Genomic DNA, 19,794 nt, shown 5'->3' on the forward strand with positions numbered 1-19,794 from the left:
AGAATAATTATTAACAACATGTCAATTTATTATAAATGTAGTTTTTGGCAGACAATTTGCTCAAAAAAATCCCTCTAAACTAAACCATAATGAAGGAACTTTTACCAAGTTCAAGTTTTTATGCAAAATATCACTCAAGGAAATTTGCAATAAATAATGTGTTAGTTTTATAACTTCATTTTAAAACATGCAATGAATTATCTCTTTTAAAATTAAATAAATATAACACTCATTACATTATAAACTTTATTTCAATGCTTTAAAAAGCATAATAAACAAAGACATTTTAGTTCAGTTTATTTCCAGCCACCTAGCCACCCTCTAACAAATCCGGTGATTCCACCTCCTTTCTTTTGTTCAATTTTGTCATCAAGAGGTGGAAACTCGATTTGATTCAAAGCTAGATCAAAAAAGAGTGGTTTACAAGGAATAGGTTTAAAGTCAGGTGGAAACTGTGCTATTCTCGGCTGTGGTGATACTAATGTTGCATCTTCACGGTATTCATTTAATCTGTCCATCAAATTCTACAGAAAAAATAAATAAAATCATTAATATAAAACTATAAACCACATTTTAAATGACATTATCAATTTCAAGAGTTCCAAAAATAAATGTAAAATGTTCACATTAAAGGGGGAAAAAATGATGACATCTATAAGTAAGGGGTGTTCATCCACCTCATTTATAGGTTGTGATGGTGCACTGCTTTAAATGTCGTGGAGTACTTTCTGAAAAACAAGAGCTCCCCACATCCCCAAATGATCTCAAAAACCTAATAAAAGTCACCCTCCTAAAAATTTCAAAAGTGCAGTCTGCACCATGACCCCCCCCCCTCAAAAACAGTGTTTATACACCACCATTACCTACAACATTGCAAGAACAGAAAGATTGCATATGGATTCCATTACAGAGCATCATGGGTGCAAGTTTGGTGATGTGTTCAAGACGGAAAATATTTTGAGTCCCCCCCCCCCGCCCCTGACATGCGTGCTTAAGGAAAAATTTATGAGTATAAGTGTTGCAGATTTTAACAATGGCAGTTTTGGAATCTGTGTTTAATCTGAATTTTAAGCTTCTGTCTTTTCTATCAACATGGACCCAGCTTAAATAGTAATATTTAAGCATTTTGATATCGCAGTTCCAAAAATCTAAACACAGGCAATAACAGGGGGTCTGGAGGCTGACCCCCAGAAATTTTTTTAAATATAAAAATGCAATGGTAGGCCATTTTGGTAAAGTTCAGGGAAAGGAGGAACTTTCTTACAAAATTTTCAAACTGATGGTCCCAAAATCACAATATTGGGCGATCTTCAAAAAATATTGGAGAAAGTGGGGGGCGGGGGGGGGGGGGGCTCTCCCCGAAATTGAAGCTTTGAAAACGAAATTGTACTCCATCTTTCATAACATTTGCACGCTTTTTGAATGCATTTGAAGGGATGGCGTTCAAGAACTCTCCTTCGGCAATATTTCGAAATTGAAGTTCCAAAAACGCAATTTTAGACGATGTTGGATGATGTTAGGGATAATTGCGTTTGGGGCTCCCTGCCATTAGTCTTTTGCTGATCGCAAATATTTTTATTGCAGCAATAAAATCGATTGGGACTTAAGAATTTCACTTTTGCAACAGAAATCAGTTCTGATCGGAAAGTCTACCCAAGATAGAACGAACAAACCACAAAAGAAGGAAAGGTGGGGGAAGGATATGAGCAATTATGGTAACTGGCACCATTCCCCCACAGTCTTCATTTGTAAAAGAATTCTTTCATAAGATAGCAGGTGGTAAAATTAGCAATAAAAAAAGCTTCAGGGAAGTATATATGTTTTTTACACGAGGAATACTATCCAATGTTCATTAATTAAAAAAATAACAACAGGGGAACTGATTCCTCACCCCAGGGAGGGTCCCCGAATCATATCCCTCAAAAGGCACTCAAATAGTCTAAAGAAGCGTTTTAAATATTTCAGCATCAAAAAATTTTCGAAAGAGAACTCCCGAACCCCTTCCTCTAAGTTTACCACAAACGCCCTTAATTTGAGTTTTTAAGGCTTCAGTTACTACATTTTTTCAAGGAACAGTACCCCCTTTACCTATATACATAAATTATGATCGGCTAAAAGTTTTAATACTTTAATTTCGGAAACTTTTTGACAGAAGCTTCCGACTCCCTTCTCACGTAAGTCATCCAATGATAGCCCAAAACATAGTTCTTAAAACTTCAGAAACGAAAACTTTTCGGGCTGTGCGGCGGGAACCCCCTTCCCCCTCTCCTTGTGTGAAGCAGGCACACTAAATGCAGTGTAAGTTTGTTTAAGATTTATTTTTCTATTGAAAGAGCAACTCCCCTCCCACATCGCCAAAGACAACCTAAAGTTTTAAGACTTCAATTACAAAAATGTTTCAAGAAAGATTTCCGAGTTCCCTAACTCCTAACTCACTCAAAAATAGCCAAAATAGTATTTCAATACTTCAGCATGGAGAAATTTTCGGGGGAGAATGACCCCCCCCCCCCCCCCCCCCCGCACGAACTCTTTCCTCTAAGTTCACTAAATTTGACTTAAATTTGTGGTTCCCCCTTTTCATCACCGAAGTTTTTAGAATTTAATTTCTACAACTATTGAGAAATCGAATTCCTTCTTTTTAGTCCCCCAAAGATTACCTAAAGCAGAGTTCTGAATACTTCAGCTTTGAAGGGGGAGGGAGACCCCGAACCCCACCCTCTGCGTCTATGTTCATTAAAGATAGACTAAGTTGTGCTTTTAAGACTCCAGTTTCGGAATTTCACCTAAAGAGAGCTCTCCCCCCCTCTTGACATTGCCAACGTCTGCCTAAAAGTTTTAGACCTCAGTTACAAACATTTTTCGGGAGAGGGTCCCAAATACCCTTTGTCTTAAGTCATGTAAGTATAGCATCATTATTAATACATCAGCTACAAAACTTTTTCCGGTTAGAACACCGAAACCATCTCTCATAAATTCACACCAGATTACCTAAATGAGTGTTTTTGTGACTCTTTCCGATTTTTTTTTAACCCTCACCTTCCCCACTTTACATCATTAAAGACAGACTAAACATTTTTGACCTTGTTTTTTTTTAGAGTTTACAGAGGAGAAATCCTGAACTACCTCTAGCTTCAAAAATGGCTTACAATTAAGTTTTTCAAATTCTTATTCTGGGGCCCTTGAGGAGCCCCTCCCCCCCCCCTCTTAGATTCTACAAAATATTAATATTTTAAGACTTCAGTATCGTGGGAATTTGCGGACTTGCCCTCTTTGCCAGAGTAACTTTTTTTCGCAAACTGGTGCTGCCGTTATTTTTTTCGTTTCTTTTCTATCCCCCTCCCCCCCTTTCCATTCTAGCGAGTGTTAGATTGAAAGTCATTGGAATTAAGTAATTCTTCAAGTCTTAGAATATTTTATTAGAAACATGTCAAAAAGGCAGGAACAGTTGCCCGTCGGTGTTTCAAACCAGTTTGAAATTTGCCTCCAATTCTTTCCAGAACTTCTATTCTCATTGAAATCTTAAAAGTCCCTGATAGTTCCCGTTTTACCTGGTATGTGGACACCCTTTGATGTGGTAAACATTTCATTCCGTCAGCAATCACTCTCAACCGGTGATTCAGATTCAACTCTAAGACAATTTAAGAGCGCACATAATTTTCATTTATGCGTGTTAAGTTAGCAATAAGAAAAAAAAACCCAAATGAGAAAAAAACGAAAGAATGATCGAAAATAGCAAGTGAAAAATAGAGACGAAAGGCGATCAATTCGAAAAATTAGCGAGAATAGTGAGAATCCCGCGGTCTGCAATGCAGTGAGTTGGAAATAACAGAGCTACCTAAAAGTCATTCCTCCAAAAGCACGTTGCAAACAAAACAAGCCTATGGCAGAAAATCGGGAGAATGTTGATGATTATTCAAGCTTATGGAAATGTTCAGTTATTAAAGCATATTTTTCAAACACTAATTTATTTTTTTAAAGCAAAAACTGAAGGACAGTCATCGAATTTCTTTCCGTCCCGACCTCCGTCTCGGAAATTTTGTCAAAGACGGAAATCCGTCCTGAGACGGAAGGTCTTGCACCCATGCAGAGCATTGAGAGTGAAACACTCCAAAATTTATGTTATAGATGTGTATCGTGATTCGAAAGTTCGAATGTTCGATGTTTCACATCGAACATTTGTGAATGAAAAATATTTTAGTTTATCTTTATTTTCATTTATCATTTATAGTGCTGAATGTAATAGTTTATGAAATATCAAATTTTAAAACTGGGATATTCTTTTATGCTAACCCTGTATTTAAATACTCTTAAATATAAAATGAAATAAAACAATTGGACAAACTATATTGGTCACTGTATTTGTTCAAGGTTACTTACTTCACAAATTTTTTTTAAAAAGCACCAATAGATGATGGCTCGGTGACATTTTTTACAGCCACCAACCTGTTTTAAATGTTAATTTATTCTACCATTTATGTTACAAAATCATTTGAATGAAAAAGAGAGCACAAATCAGAGGATTTTAAAACTACTATTTAGCAAAAAACATGATAAATATAGATTAGACATATAAGGCCACTCAAGAATTTTCCTTCAGTACATATTGTCGCATCAGAGCAACAGTAACATATCTTAGTGTTGTTTCTGGGATAAGATATCTTACTTTTGCTCTGAGGCGAGCTTATGCTAGAAGTTTAAAATATTTTTTACAAATCCCTGTACAAATAAAACTACACATAAAAAAATGTGAACTTTTATTTCATTAACTTGACTAGCAGAAATTGGCAACATTAAAAAATCATAACTTTGCAAAAAAAAAAAAGCAGAAACTTGTTTCAGGGTTACCAAGTCACCATCTCCCCCCCCCCCTTATATCTTTACCTCCATAAGCTCAAATCTTTTTAGCATGAAAAGGGGGGCGGGGTGCCTTGTAACACTAAAACAACCATCTGCAAATTTGTGGGGTTTTTTTTTTTTTTTTAACTTGGCTTACTAATTTTAGTTTTAGGCAAAGCGGTAAACATTTATTTATCAGTGATTTTTATTAAAAATATGCAGACAACTATAGTAACAATAGTAAACAACGTATATCAAGCATACTAGCAAACTGATCGCAAATCAGTTTGCTAATTTGTCTTGATATACCTTGTTTAGTATTGTTACTTTGTAGCAAAAAGGTGTTTATGTATTTCATGTGGACAACTAATTACCTTTTTGCCTTTTGTTGCACTATCAGTGGGTTGAACGCTGTCTTCATTTCCTAAAATACTTAAAGAGTAAGCATTATACTTGTTCCCTTCAATTTTTGTCAACAGTTCTTTAAGTAGCCCAATCAATTTCTGAAAGAGAAAAATTAGTTATAACTATCTATTACTAATTTCTTACAAGCAAACAACACTGATGCATGTTTAGTAGAAAATTAATATCATATATGGGAATTTATGAAAGCAAATAAAAGAATAACTTCTGAGTCTGAAGAAACATTTTCTCGTACTTCTTCAGAAACAACAGCACACAAAATGAACAAAACTAAGCAGTCCTGAAAGTAAAGTAAACTAAACCAACCTTTGTAAGTAAAGTAACTTTAAGTATACTAAACTAAACATAAGAAACATTATAATTAAATCAAATTAAACATTACAACTCAGTTCAATAGGCTCCATAGGCAGCTATGATACTGGTACACGATAAATTTAATAGCAATATAAAATTGAACACGAAAGAACGAAAATTTGAAAAATTCCAAAATACCCTTGGGACTCATCAGGGGGTTACTCCCTAAGGGTAGGGAAAAAAAAACATGAGATGTTTCGTGAGTGCTGCTGGCGAAATTGCCTAAAAAAGCAGCACTAGTTCCCAACATCTCACAAAACAAGCAATAGATGTTACTGAAAGTCCAGAATATCAGCATGACAAGAAGAAATTAAAATGGACATTTACAAATCAAAAATACAAGCTTTACAGAAAGTTAATTAGAACAATTTCATAACTAATTTAAACTACAAGAGAAAAAATCACAATTGAACTCAATAGCAAAAGAAAGAACATGCAACAAACAAATCCATGGAACAAACAAAATGACCTACCGCTTCTCTTCCATAACCTTGCAAATGAAATTTTCCATAGAATGCTCCGGATATTGGTTCTCAGTTAATCATCTTATATTTGTATTGTCATTAAACTAAACATAATTATGTTTCAAGATTATGTGTTTGAAAAAGTTGAATTGGTTCTAAGTCAGTCACTTTGTCATTGCTTACTTTGTGAACATAAAAGTTTAAAATATTACTATCCCTCAAAAGCAGGTGATAAAACTTACAACAAATAATATTTTGCGATTATATTACACAGACACGGACATTTCAGTGTAACGCATTTATTAACTCTAACTTCAAACTTGCAGTGATTTTAAAACAGCAGATTGATTATTGAGAAAATTAAATTTCAGTAAGCTTTAGCAACTTTCTTTTATTAATTAATACATATTATATCAGGTGTTAATAATATATTGGTTTAAAAAAAAAAAAAAAAAAGAGTTTCATTTAAAAGGCTGAAACAGTGCTTAACAAAGTTTTAGCTTTTTTGACATATTTATAAATTTTTTACAGTTTGTACGATTTAAAAAAACAAGAACAAATAAGCTAATTAAAAACTTTAAGACTTTTATAGTTTTAATGACAACTGTTTGAATCATCATCTTATTTAATTTATTCAACAGTGTTCATAAAATAACTCAATAATAATAAGTGATAATAATAACCAATCTATTACTACAGAGGATAGAAAAAAGAGTGCATTTTAAAGCAGAGATAATATAAAATTTTATGCTGAAATTTGTATATGCACTCGTGTGATTTGCTGTGGGAAAGAAAAAAATTTAAATTTACAAAGTGCTTTAGAGAAAGGGGAAATATTCAGTACCTTATTTTGATATGACTACTTTAAACTTCATTTTTTCATCACTTCCAGATTTTATCCTCAACTTATCAAGTTATTTATCTCCAAAATAAAATTCACGCAAACAAACTACAGAGAGTGCTAACACTTTTGTTTTAAATGTTTATACAATACTATATTTAAAATAGGTTTTCATTTATTTATTACTATTATGTTGAAAAAAAGATAGCATGTACATTTAATTTATTAAGATTACAACTTATTCAGTACCTGAATGAAACAAAATTTCATACTGCTGCATTCAATACTAGGTAAGAAAATTAAAATTTAAATAAACAAATAAATAAATAAGGCATCAGGTTGTACAGAAAATTAGTCAAAACACAATTTGAATCATATGAAACTTTCAGCTTAACCTGTTATTTAAGGGTAGGGGTCTCCAATTTTTTTTAACTCAAGGGTCACATTTTTTGGATGTGAGGTGGACCAGCAATCTAACAGTATTTTAATTCGAATGGCGATTAGTCCCCCCCCCCTCCATTATACACACTTTTCTTTTATATTAAGTACTTAGTGGTGATCCAAAAGATTTTAAAGTGCAAGACAGAAAAAAAAGCTCATGATAATTAAAACTTAAGATTAATGCAATCTGACAAACAGTATCTTAAATACAGAAGGCAAATTTGTCTGGAAAGGGAAAAGATTTAAAACATGAAACAATTGAATGTACCTTGTTTTTTAAAGCTGGATTCTTCAAAGCACTTTTAGAATATTCTTCTGATCTCCCATACAAAGCTATAGCTTCAACCCATTTATTTGCAGCAGCATAAACTTCAGCTATATAAAAGCACCTGAATAAAAACAAATTTAATTTCAATAAACATTTGAAACATATCTGAAGCTTCGTTGAGCACTTTTTCTTTTCTTTTTTTTTAAGGGATAAAAATTATACTTGCATTCAATGAAAACAAATCATCACAAAGATATCTTAAGGAACAATATTTTTATCAGATAATTTTTCCATTAGTTACTTTCATTTCATTGTCAAAGCTCTGCATAACATATTCCAGTTAAAAAATACTATTAATAACCACTAACAGTAATGATTTAACTTTCCATTCTACATTCCTTGGAATTGCACAGTGACGGAAAAGCCAATGTGATGAACAGTACAATGCGATGAGGATTGAATACAGACATAAATGTATGATAAAATATTAAGTTTAAACTTTGACATGTCCCTCTATAATTCCATTGAGAACATGTTTAGTTTTTCACCAGAATTAAAATGTTTATACTACAAAATCATACAGAAAATACCACAAGTATCTGCAGCAATTGAAGGGGCAGGATATTAAAAAGTGGGATTTACCTATGAGCTTTATAAGCTAATATACTTGCTTCTGCTTCATCAAGGAAATTAGAATCCGATTCTACCCCCGGCAGTTGCTTCATTTCATGTAAGTTCTATAAAGTAACATTCAGACGTTAAATTTTGAATTTCAAAGCATTTAAAACAGTAATGGTAAAACATCTTTCACAATTATGATTTACTTTAATTTTATTTGCAAAAAGTGTATTTAAAAACACTGAAATGAATACATGGTAGAGTTATGATAGTTACAATCATATTGCAGACATTACATTTGAAGTCATGAAAAGAGGTTTTTAATGTTGATAACAATAGCAAAAATCAAGAAATAAGAGATTAGAGGCCATTCATTAATTACGTAAGGATGATTTTGGCAATTTTTGATCCCCCTCCCCCATCTAAGCGTAAGTAAAATTTTTCACCCCCCCATATTATGTAAGATTCCAGTTCGTTTTTCAAAATAATAAAATAAAGAATATTAATTTCACCATTATTAAATTTTTTTAAAAACTTTTTTGCGGAAATAAATGTTTACTAAAGGGAATCTAGACTAAATGATTTTTCGAGAAATATTTTTTGTATATGATGCGATACTAGTTGAAAATAAGACATGCCATACACAATGTGATTCTTTTATTATATTTTACACTATTCATTCTTTAAAAAACAAGTAAAAAACAGCTCATCCTAATATGTTTGTTACCTTCCGGAAGCAAGTGAAATATGATCCATACCAAACCACTTGACTGCGCAATTTCTAATATAAAATATCGACTCGGAAAATATTACATAAGCATGGGTCTAACCCCCCCCCCCCCCAAAGTGAGTGTATGTAGAGAATTAATGAATAGCCCCTTACTGTTCCCTGCAAAATGTAGGTAGCATCATGTCGTTTAGCTCTTTGTAATTAAGCTCTTTGTAGTTTAAAGTGGATTCTGAAAATGTCCTAAATGATCCTTATGTATTTCCTTACTTTGTTTGATCTAGGTTTAAATTAGTGGTTTGACTATAAGTGTAAGAAATGTTTTACATCTCTTATACCTAATAATTAATACGTTTCATATTTTGCTTTACACCTTTTTTCTGAAAAAAAAAGAAAGAAAGAAAACATGTAAGCTACTAGTAAAAAGACCATACCCTTTGTTCAAAATGCTTGAAAGCATATTAAAATATTAAGGGAAAGACATTATATAGTAGAGAAATGGAGCATGACTGGTCCAAAGAAATTTTGACAAATAAAATAAATTCTTAAATACTTAACATATTTTGTCCCCAAGGGGGGGGGGGGGGTTTCTAAAGGCATATACATTTTCAGAATAATTAATTTATGACTTAAAAATGCCATAAAAAATAATTTAAAGTTGTTTAGAGGCAAGTTTCAATGGAAACTAAAGGATTAATAAGGCCAATGTTTGAATACTTGAAAACCAAAAAAACTCCAAATACATTTTGAAAATTTTCAAGAATTTTACCCCACCTTATAGACTTGAAAACAACCACTCACCACTCATGACCAGGAAACTAAATGTCTTACTTTGTCGACTACATAAAGTATTAAACCAAGACACTTTTTAAAAACCCAATCGGCCATAAAATATTACTTCCTACATATTTTTTTTCTAAAAACAAGTCTTTTTTCTCCTACTGAGCAACAGGTGTAAAAACTATCCTAAGTTCTCTACTAATATTCTACATCCCCAACTAAAGCTCCAAACTAGCAGTCACCAGTCGCCAACTCGCGACTATTTCATTGAAAATGGCTACCAAAAAATTTAAGTCCCAGTTGCCAAAAGTGGCGACCATGTTTTGGTTTATTTGCAAAAAGCAATACTGCATTACAAATCTACGCTTCCAATTCCATCTTTGCTACTTACGTAACAGATAAAAATTTTGCCTGTTGTTTTTGTACAGTACAGTCGCCCCCACTTAATTGGGTAACGGATAATCAAATATCCCGCTTAAAGAAATATAAATCTGTGAAACAAAAAAAAAAAATTCTTATAGCAATATGGTAAATTTCCCCACTTTAAGAAACATTTTTTTATCTATACTACACTCAATCGCTGGAGAGTTGGAAAAATTGGACCTCATGCAGTGAGCAGGGATTAAAATGTTCCTTTGATTGGATCTGGTCCTGTTCGATCCCATCTTGTCTAATGCCCCGAGGAACTTGGTTGTTTTCTTTATAGAAAAGGGCTATTTATTTCTTGTTCTTTCAAGAGAGTTGTCAATGACATTGTTAGATTTGGTTTGATGTTTGACGAAGTTGTAGCTGGGGAATACAAAAAGGCTTTTTTCCGAAATGGGTTAATTGTTGATTTTCTGCTCTGTTTTGAACTGATTGTGTGGTGACCATTCAGTTTAAAGTTCTGGAAGCAGCTAAAAACAAGAAAATATAGACTGATATAATTGTGAAAGAATTTGAGACTTCTAAACTCAGGTTACGAGAATAAATCAAAATGCTGATAAAATTGAGGAAAAGTTCTTTAAGAAGAAATGAAACTAAGTAAAAAAAATAAAAAAAAATATGTATTCACATTATATATCACATGAAATTTATATCATTTACATAAAAACATTAAGTATTTTAATTTTGGAGAAATTCATGTGTTAACTTTATTAACAAAGAATCATTTACCATTTATCACAGTAATAATGGATATAATACCAGCAAAATGCTTCAAAAATACGTTTCTTGTATACGCTTAATCGAATAAGACATGTCGGAAACATTGGTATTCGTTTAAGCAGGGCTGACTGTATCATAATCCCTAAATTTGTTGACAATATTAAAAACAGCGATTCAGTTATTCCCTTTTGTGTTGCATGCAAACTATTTTAAAAAATGGCTACCAAAAGTACAAAAGTGGCTACCAATTTTTGTGACATCAGTTGCCAGTGGCTACCATTTAGAAATCCTAGTCTAGAGCTTTATCCCTAGCAGATAAGAAAAGCCGTTATTTGTTTCACTCTCCTATCCCACCTTCATAAGAAATACCAAGTGTGAACTTGCCTTGCGGACAAGTACAAAATGCACCTTGTGAGAGAAAAAAGAAACAAAATTGCAGTTAGCTTTTATATGACAATATTTTCTTGTTTTTGTAAGTTCTAGTAAGTTTGGTTAAAAAAAAAAGGTCTAGGATAAAGTGAATACTAATCAGAAAAAAGTAGCAACTAGATTAAAACTGTCTAGGGGCCACTGACAGCTGACTAAAAGTTTGCATTTTCAGGTTTGCCATCGTAATTTAGGAGGTGCATCAAAAGTATTTCAACCTTGGTTCAAACTTTTACAAAATCTTGCACTCATCAAGGTGCTACTCTAACTACTTTTATTTATCGATTAATCTTTTTTAAAAAGATACAAACATCAATCATTTGAAATATTTTAATCAATATAAGTCAAAAAACTCAAAAATAACTATCCAGACTGTTATTTTAAAGAGATTTCTACGCACAAAATAATCTATTTTAACAAAGATTTAATTCATTACTGCATCATGTGTTAAAGTATTCAAACAAATCAAATCAAAACATTTTTCAGGGCTTAGAATAGATTTTTAGTTTGTCCCTAAGGGCAAAAGGGGCCTAAATTCCAAATAAAACCTTTGATTGCTCCACCCCCTTGCATGGGCGGATTTATGGGGGGGCAGAGGGGGGCAATGCCCCCCCCAGGTTTGGGATGACTTTATATAGTAACAGCACATCTTTGAAAAATTTAAAAAAAAATCATTATTTTTTTGTTTTTGAATAGTTCAGAAGAGAATGGTGGATTTATAGGAGGGGGGGGGGCAAAGGGTGCAATGCCCCCCGCCAGTTTTGAGAGGAGTTCATATAGTAACAACTTATCTTCCAAAATCTTATAACAAAAAAAAATCATGATTTTTTCTTTTTTGAATAGTTCAATGAAAATGAAGAGAATAGCGAATGTCCTTTTCTGAAAGGAGAAAAGAAAAAAAAAAAAAAACGAACATTAAATACAAATAGTACAGCTGTCACTGGGGTACTGAAAATTGGTCTAAATTCACTATTTTGGACTGAAAACCATTTAGGCTAGTACATAAATGAAAATCTAGACTAAACGAGCTATGCATTCAGCTGCAACACTTATAATAAGTGACGTTTGGGACCCTCCCTCCCCCCTCCCCAATTTGCGCTAACAGAACGATCTACTCGTTACGATTTATTTTCTCTCTTTTCAGAATGCTTATTTCCAATTTACGTGATTTCAAAAACTAGATGTTTTGGGTTGTTACAGACGAAAGATTTTGAAGAACCTTCTGGTATCACACGTTCAAATGAAATTGGCTGATTTGAAATGTATGCTATTGCAAAAAAAGTACATAGCTAAAAGGTTTTTGTACGGAAAAATACTATCAAATGTAACAGTTAACACCATACTCCACGAATGTATGTAACAATGAAACAAAAAACTAGAAAAATTGTCCAACCATTGAACAAACAGAACGTAAAATCATTGTAAACAATGCGTTAACTTTTTAGGGGAAAAAATTAAGAATCTCAATTTCTAGCAGTTCAAAACTAAATTTCTAATTTTCCAGAATCATACATTGTAAGGAAAACGTCTGAATAAAAGAAAAAGTGAGGGAAATATATTTCCGGCACGAAAGCTTTGCACAATTCTTGTAAGATTGCATTATTACCTGATGAAATGTTTTTCTAACTGTGTTTTCTTTATTTTTTAAAGGAAAAAATTGTATATATGAAACTAATAGTTTGGACTGTACTTCATGCGCTTGGAAAATTTTCGGCTTGTCATTTTTTTTTTTGAGAAAGAAAAATAAATACTATTGCAAACTGAATAAATTTCAATTATCTGAGCGTTCTGATTAATTGAATCTTTTTACTTAGAGAGAAAATAACATTTTCCTTACTTTCTAAAGACTGTTTAAAAATTAAGGTAAGTCATAATCATCTAAGTCTAAATGAGACAGTTATTGTTATTATTGAAATCTGAGTAAATCAGTCATCAAAAGTTTTGGAAAAATTTACTGAAATTTGATAAAAACCGATAAAAACCTTACACAGATCGGTAAAATCGTAAAAATCCTTTAACTGTAAAATCTGACGAATTTTCGTTAAAATTACAAAAAATCAAACAAAAGTCTGCAGGTAAGAGTGAATTATATGCAGAACCGGATTTGCCTATAAGATAAACAAGCTATAGCTTATGGCCCCTGCTTTGAAGTGGACCCCTAACTCTCAAAAAATTGTGATTTGTTCAATTGTTCCTTAAAAAAATGGAAAGTGCTTGAAAAACTAATTTCATTTTCAAGTACTTGAAAACCTTGAATATTTGGAAACGTGTGGCTACAAACCTTAAATTTTAAAATTTGTAACAAATTGTAGAGGAAGGAATGCCAAAATGTGCCAAATTCAGCTCCTTGCTACATCTTGCATCAAAAATGTAAAAATCATGGTTCTCGCGTTTGTAACATATGACTTGAAATAAATTTTTTTGTGACTCACATGCTTCATATCTTGCTATTTATTTAATCCCGAATGCAAAATTTTGGAAATTCTTTTGTATTGATTGCTTTTATCTTACTTTTACTGCATATTGTTAATCTGTTTAGCCCGGGAAAAAATGATACACTATCCCTATTCCTTTTCGTTTTCTGCACTATTTATAATTTTAAAAAAAAAAGTTGTAATGAGAAATTAGTTTATTTTTTCTTTTAAACTTAAAGTAGCCGTTTCTTACAAAGTTTGAACAATACTGTACAACTGTATAATCTACTACTCAATTTCAGAGACTGGAAAGTACAAAATTTTAAAGTATTAACTTGCATCACAAAGCACTTTTAAAGCGTAAAACTTTAAAAAAAAATATTTGCCTATTATTTCCAGTTAATCCTCATAAGACTTCAAAATGCAGAATTTTATATCCAATTTATATAATTTCCTCCTGTGACCCCCGGGCTCCCTAAAATTAGAGATATTCTATATCCCACTTAAAAGGGAGCCCTGCGTCACTCCCTTAATACCAGCCCCCTCTCTTTTAAGGTCAATTCAAAAAGAACAGCATGATTACACCCAGTAATGAAAACGACACATAAAAAAGTAAAGAATGATCTTATGCATCACAGAAAACAGATAAAAACAGGGGGGGGGGGGGGGGCAATTAAAAATGTTGCTTCAAAAAAAAAAAAAAAGTCCTGCCCCCCCAAGGACTTAGTCCTAAATCCGCCTATGCCCCCTTGGAGGTACTGCAGCCAAAATCTAATGGGCACCAATTCACATGGGGGCACATACGTGTAGCAAATTTTGTTTGATTTTACGCTTCAATAGCTTTTACTCTAGAACAGCTGCAAAAAACTGGTCACACAGAAACAATCACTTTCTGAAAATGGTCAAAATGGACTCAGCACAGCTCAAAATGTGCAAATACTTCAAAATTAAAAAAAATTCACAAATCCAATAGTTTTTTCAATGTGTTACATGTAGAAGAAAAAAACAAGAAGTTCCGTCCAAAACTAAACAAGCATACTTTCTCGTATACTTTTATCGACTTTCTAATATGTGATCAATATTCTAAAATTAGCTCAAACCCCAATTATTTCAAAGATAACTTTTTTACATTAAAACCTGATTTCTAGAAATAAAATATGCCTTGCTCATATGAAGAAATAGATGAGTAAAAAAATAAACAAAGTAGTAGCACCTTTTAAACAAAGCAGCTAATATATTTTTTTCCATTAAAATAATTTTTTTAGCTTTCAAAAAGAAAAAAAAAGAAGAAATAAAAATAAGCTTATTAAAAAAAAAACTACATTAAGTCAAAAAAAGAAAAAAATCATTTGTTTTCCGCCAATGCCAAAAAATAATTTTAAAATGAATAAATATACTTTTAAAATAAATAAAAAACAATAAAATGTCAACTTGAAGAAATAATTTTCATTATTAAAAAAAAATTGTTTGCGCATATCTTAAAATAGAAACAGAAAAGACTCTGAATTTCTCCACCAAACACTGAATACATAAATTAAAACATTAGCATGAAGATAAAAACAAATCATATCAACAATAATTATTAAAAAACCACGCAAAACTATGGCTGCGGAGTTGAAGTCAGAGTCGATCTCATTTCGGGATAAAAGAGTCGGATTGGGGAGTCAAAGGTTTTTAATTCAAAGTCTGAGTCAGAATCGGTCATTTTCCCCTTAAGTCCACAACTTTGCCAATGTTTGAGGAGTTGGGCTTATTTTGGGATAAAGGAGTCGGAATCCAAGATGAGTTTAAATTTCTATGAGTCGGAGTCAGCCATTTTACCTGCTTGTTAAATTTCTTCCAAAGCTACGGAGTCAGATTTGGAGTTCACTGCCCTATTAATTCCAGGAGTTGGAGTCAGGAATTGGTCATCAAGAACTATTTCCAACAAAATTTATTTGCAGTAAATTCGCTTTTAAGTTTGGGATCTATATTGACTATTCCTTTCCGCGTAGGCACTAAAGTTAAAGGATTTGAACTGTACAAAATTGAATGAAAAATTGTTCAAATCAAAAAGATATTTTCTATGCATGTTCTTTATCAAAAGCTTTTTTCTACAAAGTTTGTTTGACGAAAATTAGCCTCAAAGTTCGAGATTTTCATTTGCCATGAATTTCCCTGTCGGTGCTAATGTTAGTTTTTTTAAACTGTTCAAAATTAAACAAAGAATTGTTCAAACCCAAAAATGAAATATAGGAGTAAGGTGCCCTCGCCGAGATCTTTCAAACAAAAAATATTTGTTCGAATTGGACAATTCACTCAAAAGTTATTAGGGGGGACAGACAAACTGACACACATTTCCCCCATCTAAATACCCTAATTTCCAATTTTAATTTTTTGATATTTATTTAATTATTTTATTTTTGACTTTTTTTTTTTTTTTTTGCTTTTAACGATATTTTTTAATGCATTAAGCCTTCTTTTGTGTTTTTTTCTTCTTTATCAAACTCTTACTGGGAAAGTAGGCTAAAAAACAGAGGTTAATCTTAATTTTTAAAGAAAAAACTTGGAATGCACTGATTGCTGTAATCAGTAATTGGCCACATAACTGATTTTCTTTTATAATCGGCTATTTTATTGATGATCTATAATCAACCAATTTTAAATAATTAATCTGCTGAAAAATTAACACTTCATTTTAAATTAAAATTACTTTTGTTAGAACAAGAAACTACAGTGAACGAAATTATTACACCCAAACAATAGTTTTGAATTCTAGTTGTTGTGTGGCCATCCAATTTAAAATTTGAATTATTATGGTAGGGGTGTGAACATGTTCGTATTTCTTTAGGGAAAAAAAACAAAAATGGAAAAAAAAGGGGTTACAGGAAAAATTTCAAAAAAAAAAAAAAAACTGAAAAAAAAATTGAAAAAGATTTTGAAAAAATGAACCTTGAAACAAAAAAGAAGCATTTAGGGGGAGGGGGATGGAACAGCAGGGAGCCAATAGTTTCTTAAGTAGTTTAATTACTTTCTGAAATCAAATTCAACGACAGCTAAAGCATTTACATTTGTTTAAACAAACCTGAATGATGATCTCATATGGCCGAACAAGATCTTGGGGCTTTGTCACTCTTTTGCCCTCGATTGCTGTTTCAGAAGTTGAGCCCATATTTTGCTTAAGGGATTCAATAAACAAAAGATTTCGTTCTATAGTTTTGGAAAGTCGAATGTAAGTCAAGTACGATTGTAGAAAGGCAAGACTTGATTGAGCAGCATCAGAACGACCTTTCCCAGCCTGAAAAAATAAGGTAAACAATGTTAAAAACAGAAGATCTTAAATACAAACTAAGACATATAATATGCTCAGGTTTACGCTATAGTGTACAGATCTTTACATGGTTCGTACTTATTTTCAGAAATAAAATGAAGGAGTCTTGAAGGAGTGAAAGTGATTTCGAAGGAGTACTAATTGGGCTGTCATTAATGATGTCGCTTTTTTTTCAACATATTTGATCCCTTCCCCCTTTGTCACAAAGTGTCACACTTCACATAACTCCTCCTCTTGCCACATGTCATATTTTTTTAAACATATTGTTACAATAGCTTGTCACTTTTTGCCACCCTCTCTCTTCGATTTGTCACAATTTCATGAACCCGTCTCCCCCTCAAGGTATGACATCACTTGTGGATGACCCTGTTTACAATATCATAACAGCGATTTACTAAATGATTTTTTTTAACACAATCACTTAATATCGTACATCTGTTTACGTATTTTTTAACATTTAAATAATAATTAAACAACCTGACTTTTGCTGCTGAGAATGCGGTGGAAGGACTTGAAAAAATAGCCGAGCACCATTTAAGCATGTTTTACTTTGTGAAATGTCTTTGTCATCTAATAATATTTTCACCTTCAACTATTATGACCTATGATGAATTGGAAAATCATATCTTTATGAAAGAAATAATTATACAAAATTACATTAAAACCAGCCATATACAATCGCCCAAGACGAAGTTAAGTTGTCGATTGAAGTATTTTAAGTTACTGTCATAGAGGAAGATTATGTGGTCTTGAACTAAAAAAGAAGGAGTTAAAACCAAAATTAAGGAGTTTGAAGGGCCCTTCAAAAAATTTTCTAAATGAAGGAGTATTGGAGGAGTTTTGAAGGAGCATACAAACCCTGTCTTTAAATGAAAAGAAATCCACTATAAAATTATTAACTACAATGGGTAAAATTTTCAAGATCACATAACTTCATTAACTTAATATGTATTTTTATGTGAAAAGAATCTTCGAAACTAAAGAGAGATCAAGCCTTATGTATATTAAAAGAAATCCTGAATAGAGTTTGCAATTTAAAAAGGTCACACAAACACAGCAATTTGTTGCAGTACTCAGAGATTAAAATAGACACAAATATGTATAAAAAAAGAATAGAATTTAAAAAATAATTTAAAAAAACACGTTGTTTATCATTTTGTAATTTATGTGAAAGTTGTTGATACATTCATCACTCAATTGTATTTTTCAAAATGATTCTTGCTGGCCAGAACACAAATAAAATTTCAGAAGTTTTTCAAAATGTAAAAATAACAGGAAAAACTTGTAAAACTAAATAAAACTACAAATCAAGAATTGTTATCAGTACTTGATGCTTGAATTATTAATTGCATTTGCTTTCCAGAAACCAGTTTCTGAACATTTGGCTTCAAACTTGTGACACTATCAACAGATTTTCGATTTTTAACACTGAACAAGCGAGCCACATGGATTATCTTTTGCCGGTCACCATGTGACCCGAAGGCCATAGGTGCAGATGCACACCACTGCACAGTGTTTCGATTAGTACAAGCTAGGTGGACAAAAGTCATGTTGAAAATTCGTAACTTTGGTATTGGGATAATGTAAACAATGAATTCAAAACATGATGTTTAGTTATTTATTTATGTCTAACTCCCTTCTGTCATGTGAGCAATAAGGTTCAAAGGATTGTCATCACACAAAATTCAAGTGTTCCTAATTTCATACGATTTTCTTTCTCAAGATAGATGTTATTTATACTAGTAAATGCTTTTTTTCTTAATTTAATTAATCTATCTAATAGTTAAACAATGTTAAAAAAAATTGTAAAAGATGAACAAAGGTTTTTTTTTTTTTGGCCCGTTTAAAAACTTTCAAGTGATGGAAATGATGTGTACCCATTTGCACCCAGGCTAAATTTTCTGTATATAGTAACTGCCTGCAGCTTTCCCATTATTAATTAGGCATAGTACAGTCAGCACACTCGAGCACAACAACCCAAAGCTTTGGGTGCTTCAATCATTCTTCAAAGAAATCTCTCCTCAAAAAGTACTCTGGAGAAAAAATACTTAGTACTTGAGTGTGTTGACTATAATACATCTTATTAATAATGGGAAAAGTGCAGCTATTATGTACAGAAAATTTAGCCCGGGTACAAACGGATAAAATCATTACCATCACTTAAAAGGTTTTAAACAAACAAAAACTCCTTCTATCTTAATTTAAAAAAAAAAAAAATATTGCTTAATCATCAGATAGAGTAATTAAATTACGGAAAAAAAAAACACTAACCAGTATAAATAATATCCATCTTGAACAATTAAATTATGTTAATTTAGGAACACTTTAATTTTGTATGATGAAGTAATGAATTCTGAACTTGACTTTTGTCCAGCTAGCTTGTATTAATCAAAATACTGTGCACTGATTCATTCATTTTAGGTCATTTCATCAACTGTCTGACATTTTCAATATGTTGGTTTTTTTTCATGCAACTTGTGAAAAGTTTTGTATTAATTGCTTCACAAGCACTGTTCATACTTAGTGTTTTTTTTTCAGCTGGAGGTTTTTTGAATATGTTTATTTTAGACTAGAAAGTCACCCGTCAAGGTATGAGGGGTGAAAATTGCATCTCTTCTTCTACATTTGAACGAAGCAATTACCTGTTTGATGGTATTTTGATAGTTGTAATTTTAATCCTTACTCCAGAGGATTAACCCTAAAGTCCAGTAGATCGCATTCATTGCTGACCACTTTTTCGTTTCTT

General features: G+C 32.1%; 1 protein-coding gene across 1 annotated transcript in view; it reads right to left on the reverse strand.

Moving 5' to 3' along the window:
• Window positions 1-232: 232 nt before the first annotated feature.
• The window catches only part of LOC129230643 (signal recognition particle subunit SRP68-like), a 30,492-nt gene continuing 10,930 nt past the window's right edge, over window positions 233-19,794 (reverse strand). The window contains exons 8-12 of the mRNA XM_054865060.1: window positions 16,803-17,015; window positions 8,270-8,364; window positions 7,628-7,748; window positions 5,211-5,339; window positions 233-524 (exon numbers count right to left, since the gene is read on the reverse strand). Of these exons, the coding sequence (XP_054721035.1) occupies window positions 297-524; window positions 5,211-5,339; window positions 7,628-7,748; window positions 8,270-8,364; window positions 16,803-17,015 (786 nt within the window). The 3' untranslated portion in view covers window positions 233-296. The remainder of the gene's footprint in view (window positions 525-5,210; window positions 5,340-7,627; window positions 7,749-8,269; window positions 8,365-16,802; window positions 17,016-19,794) is intronic.

This window comes from Uloborus diversus, chromosome 9 (assembly GCF_026930045.1).
Source record: "Uloborus diversus isolate 005 chromosome 9, Udiv.v.3.1, whole genome shotgun sequence".
NCBI lineage: Eukaryota > Metazoa > Arthropoda > Arachnida > Araneae > Uloboridae > Uloborus > Uloborus diversus.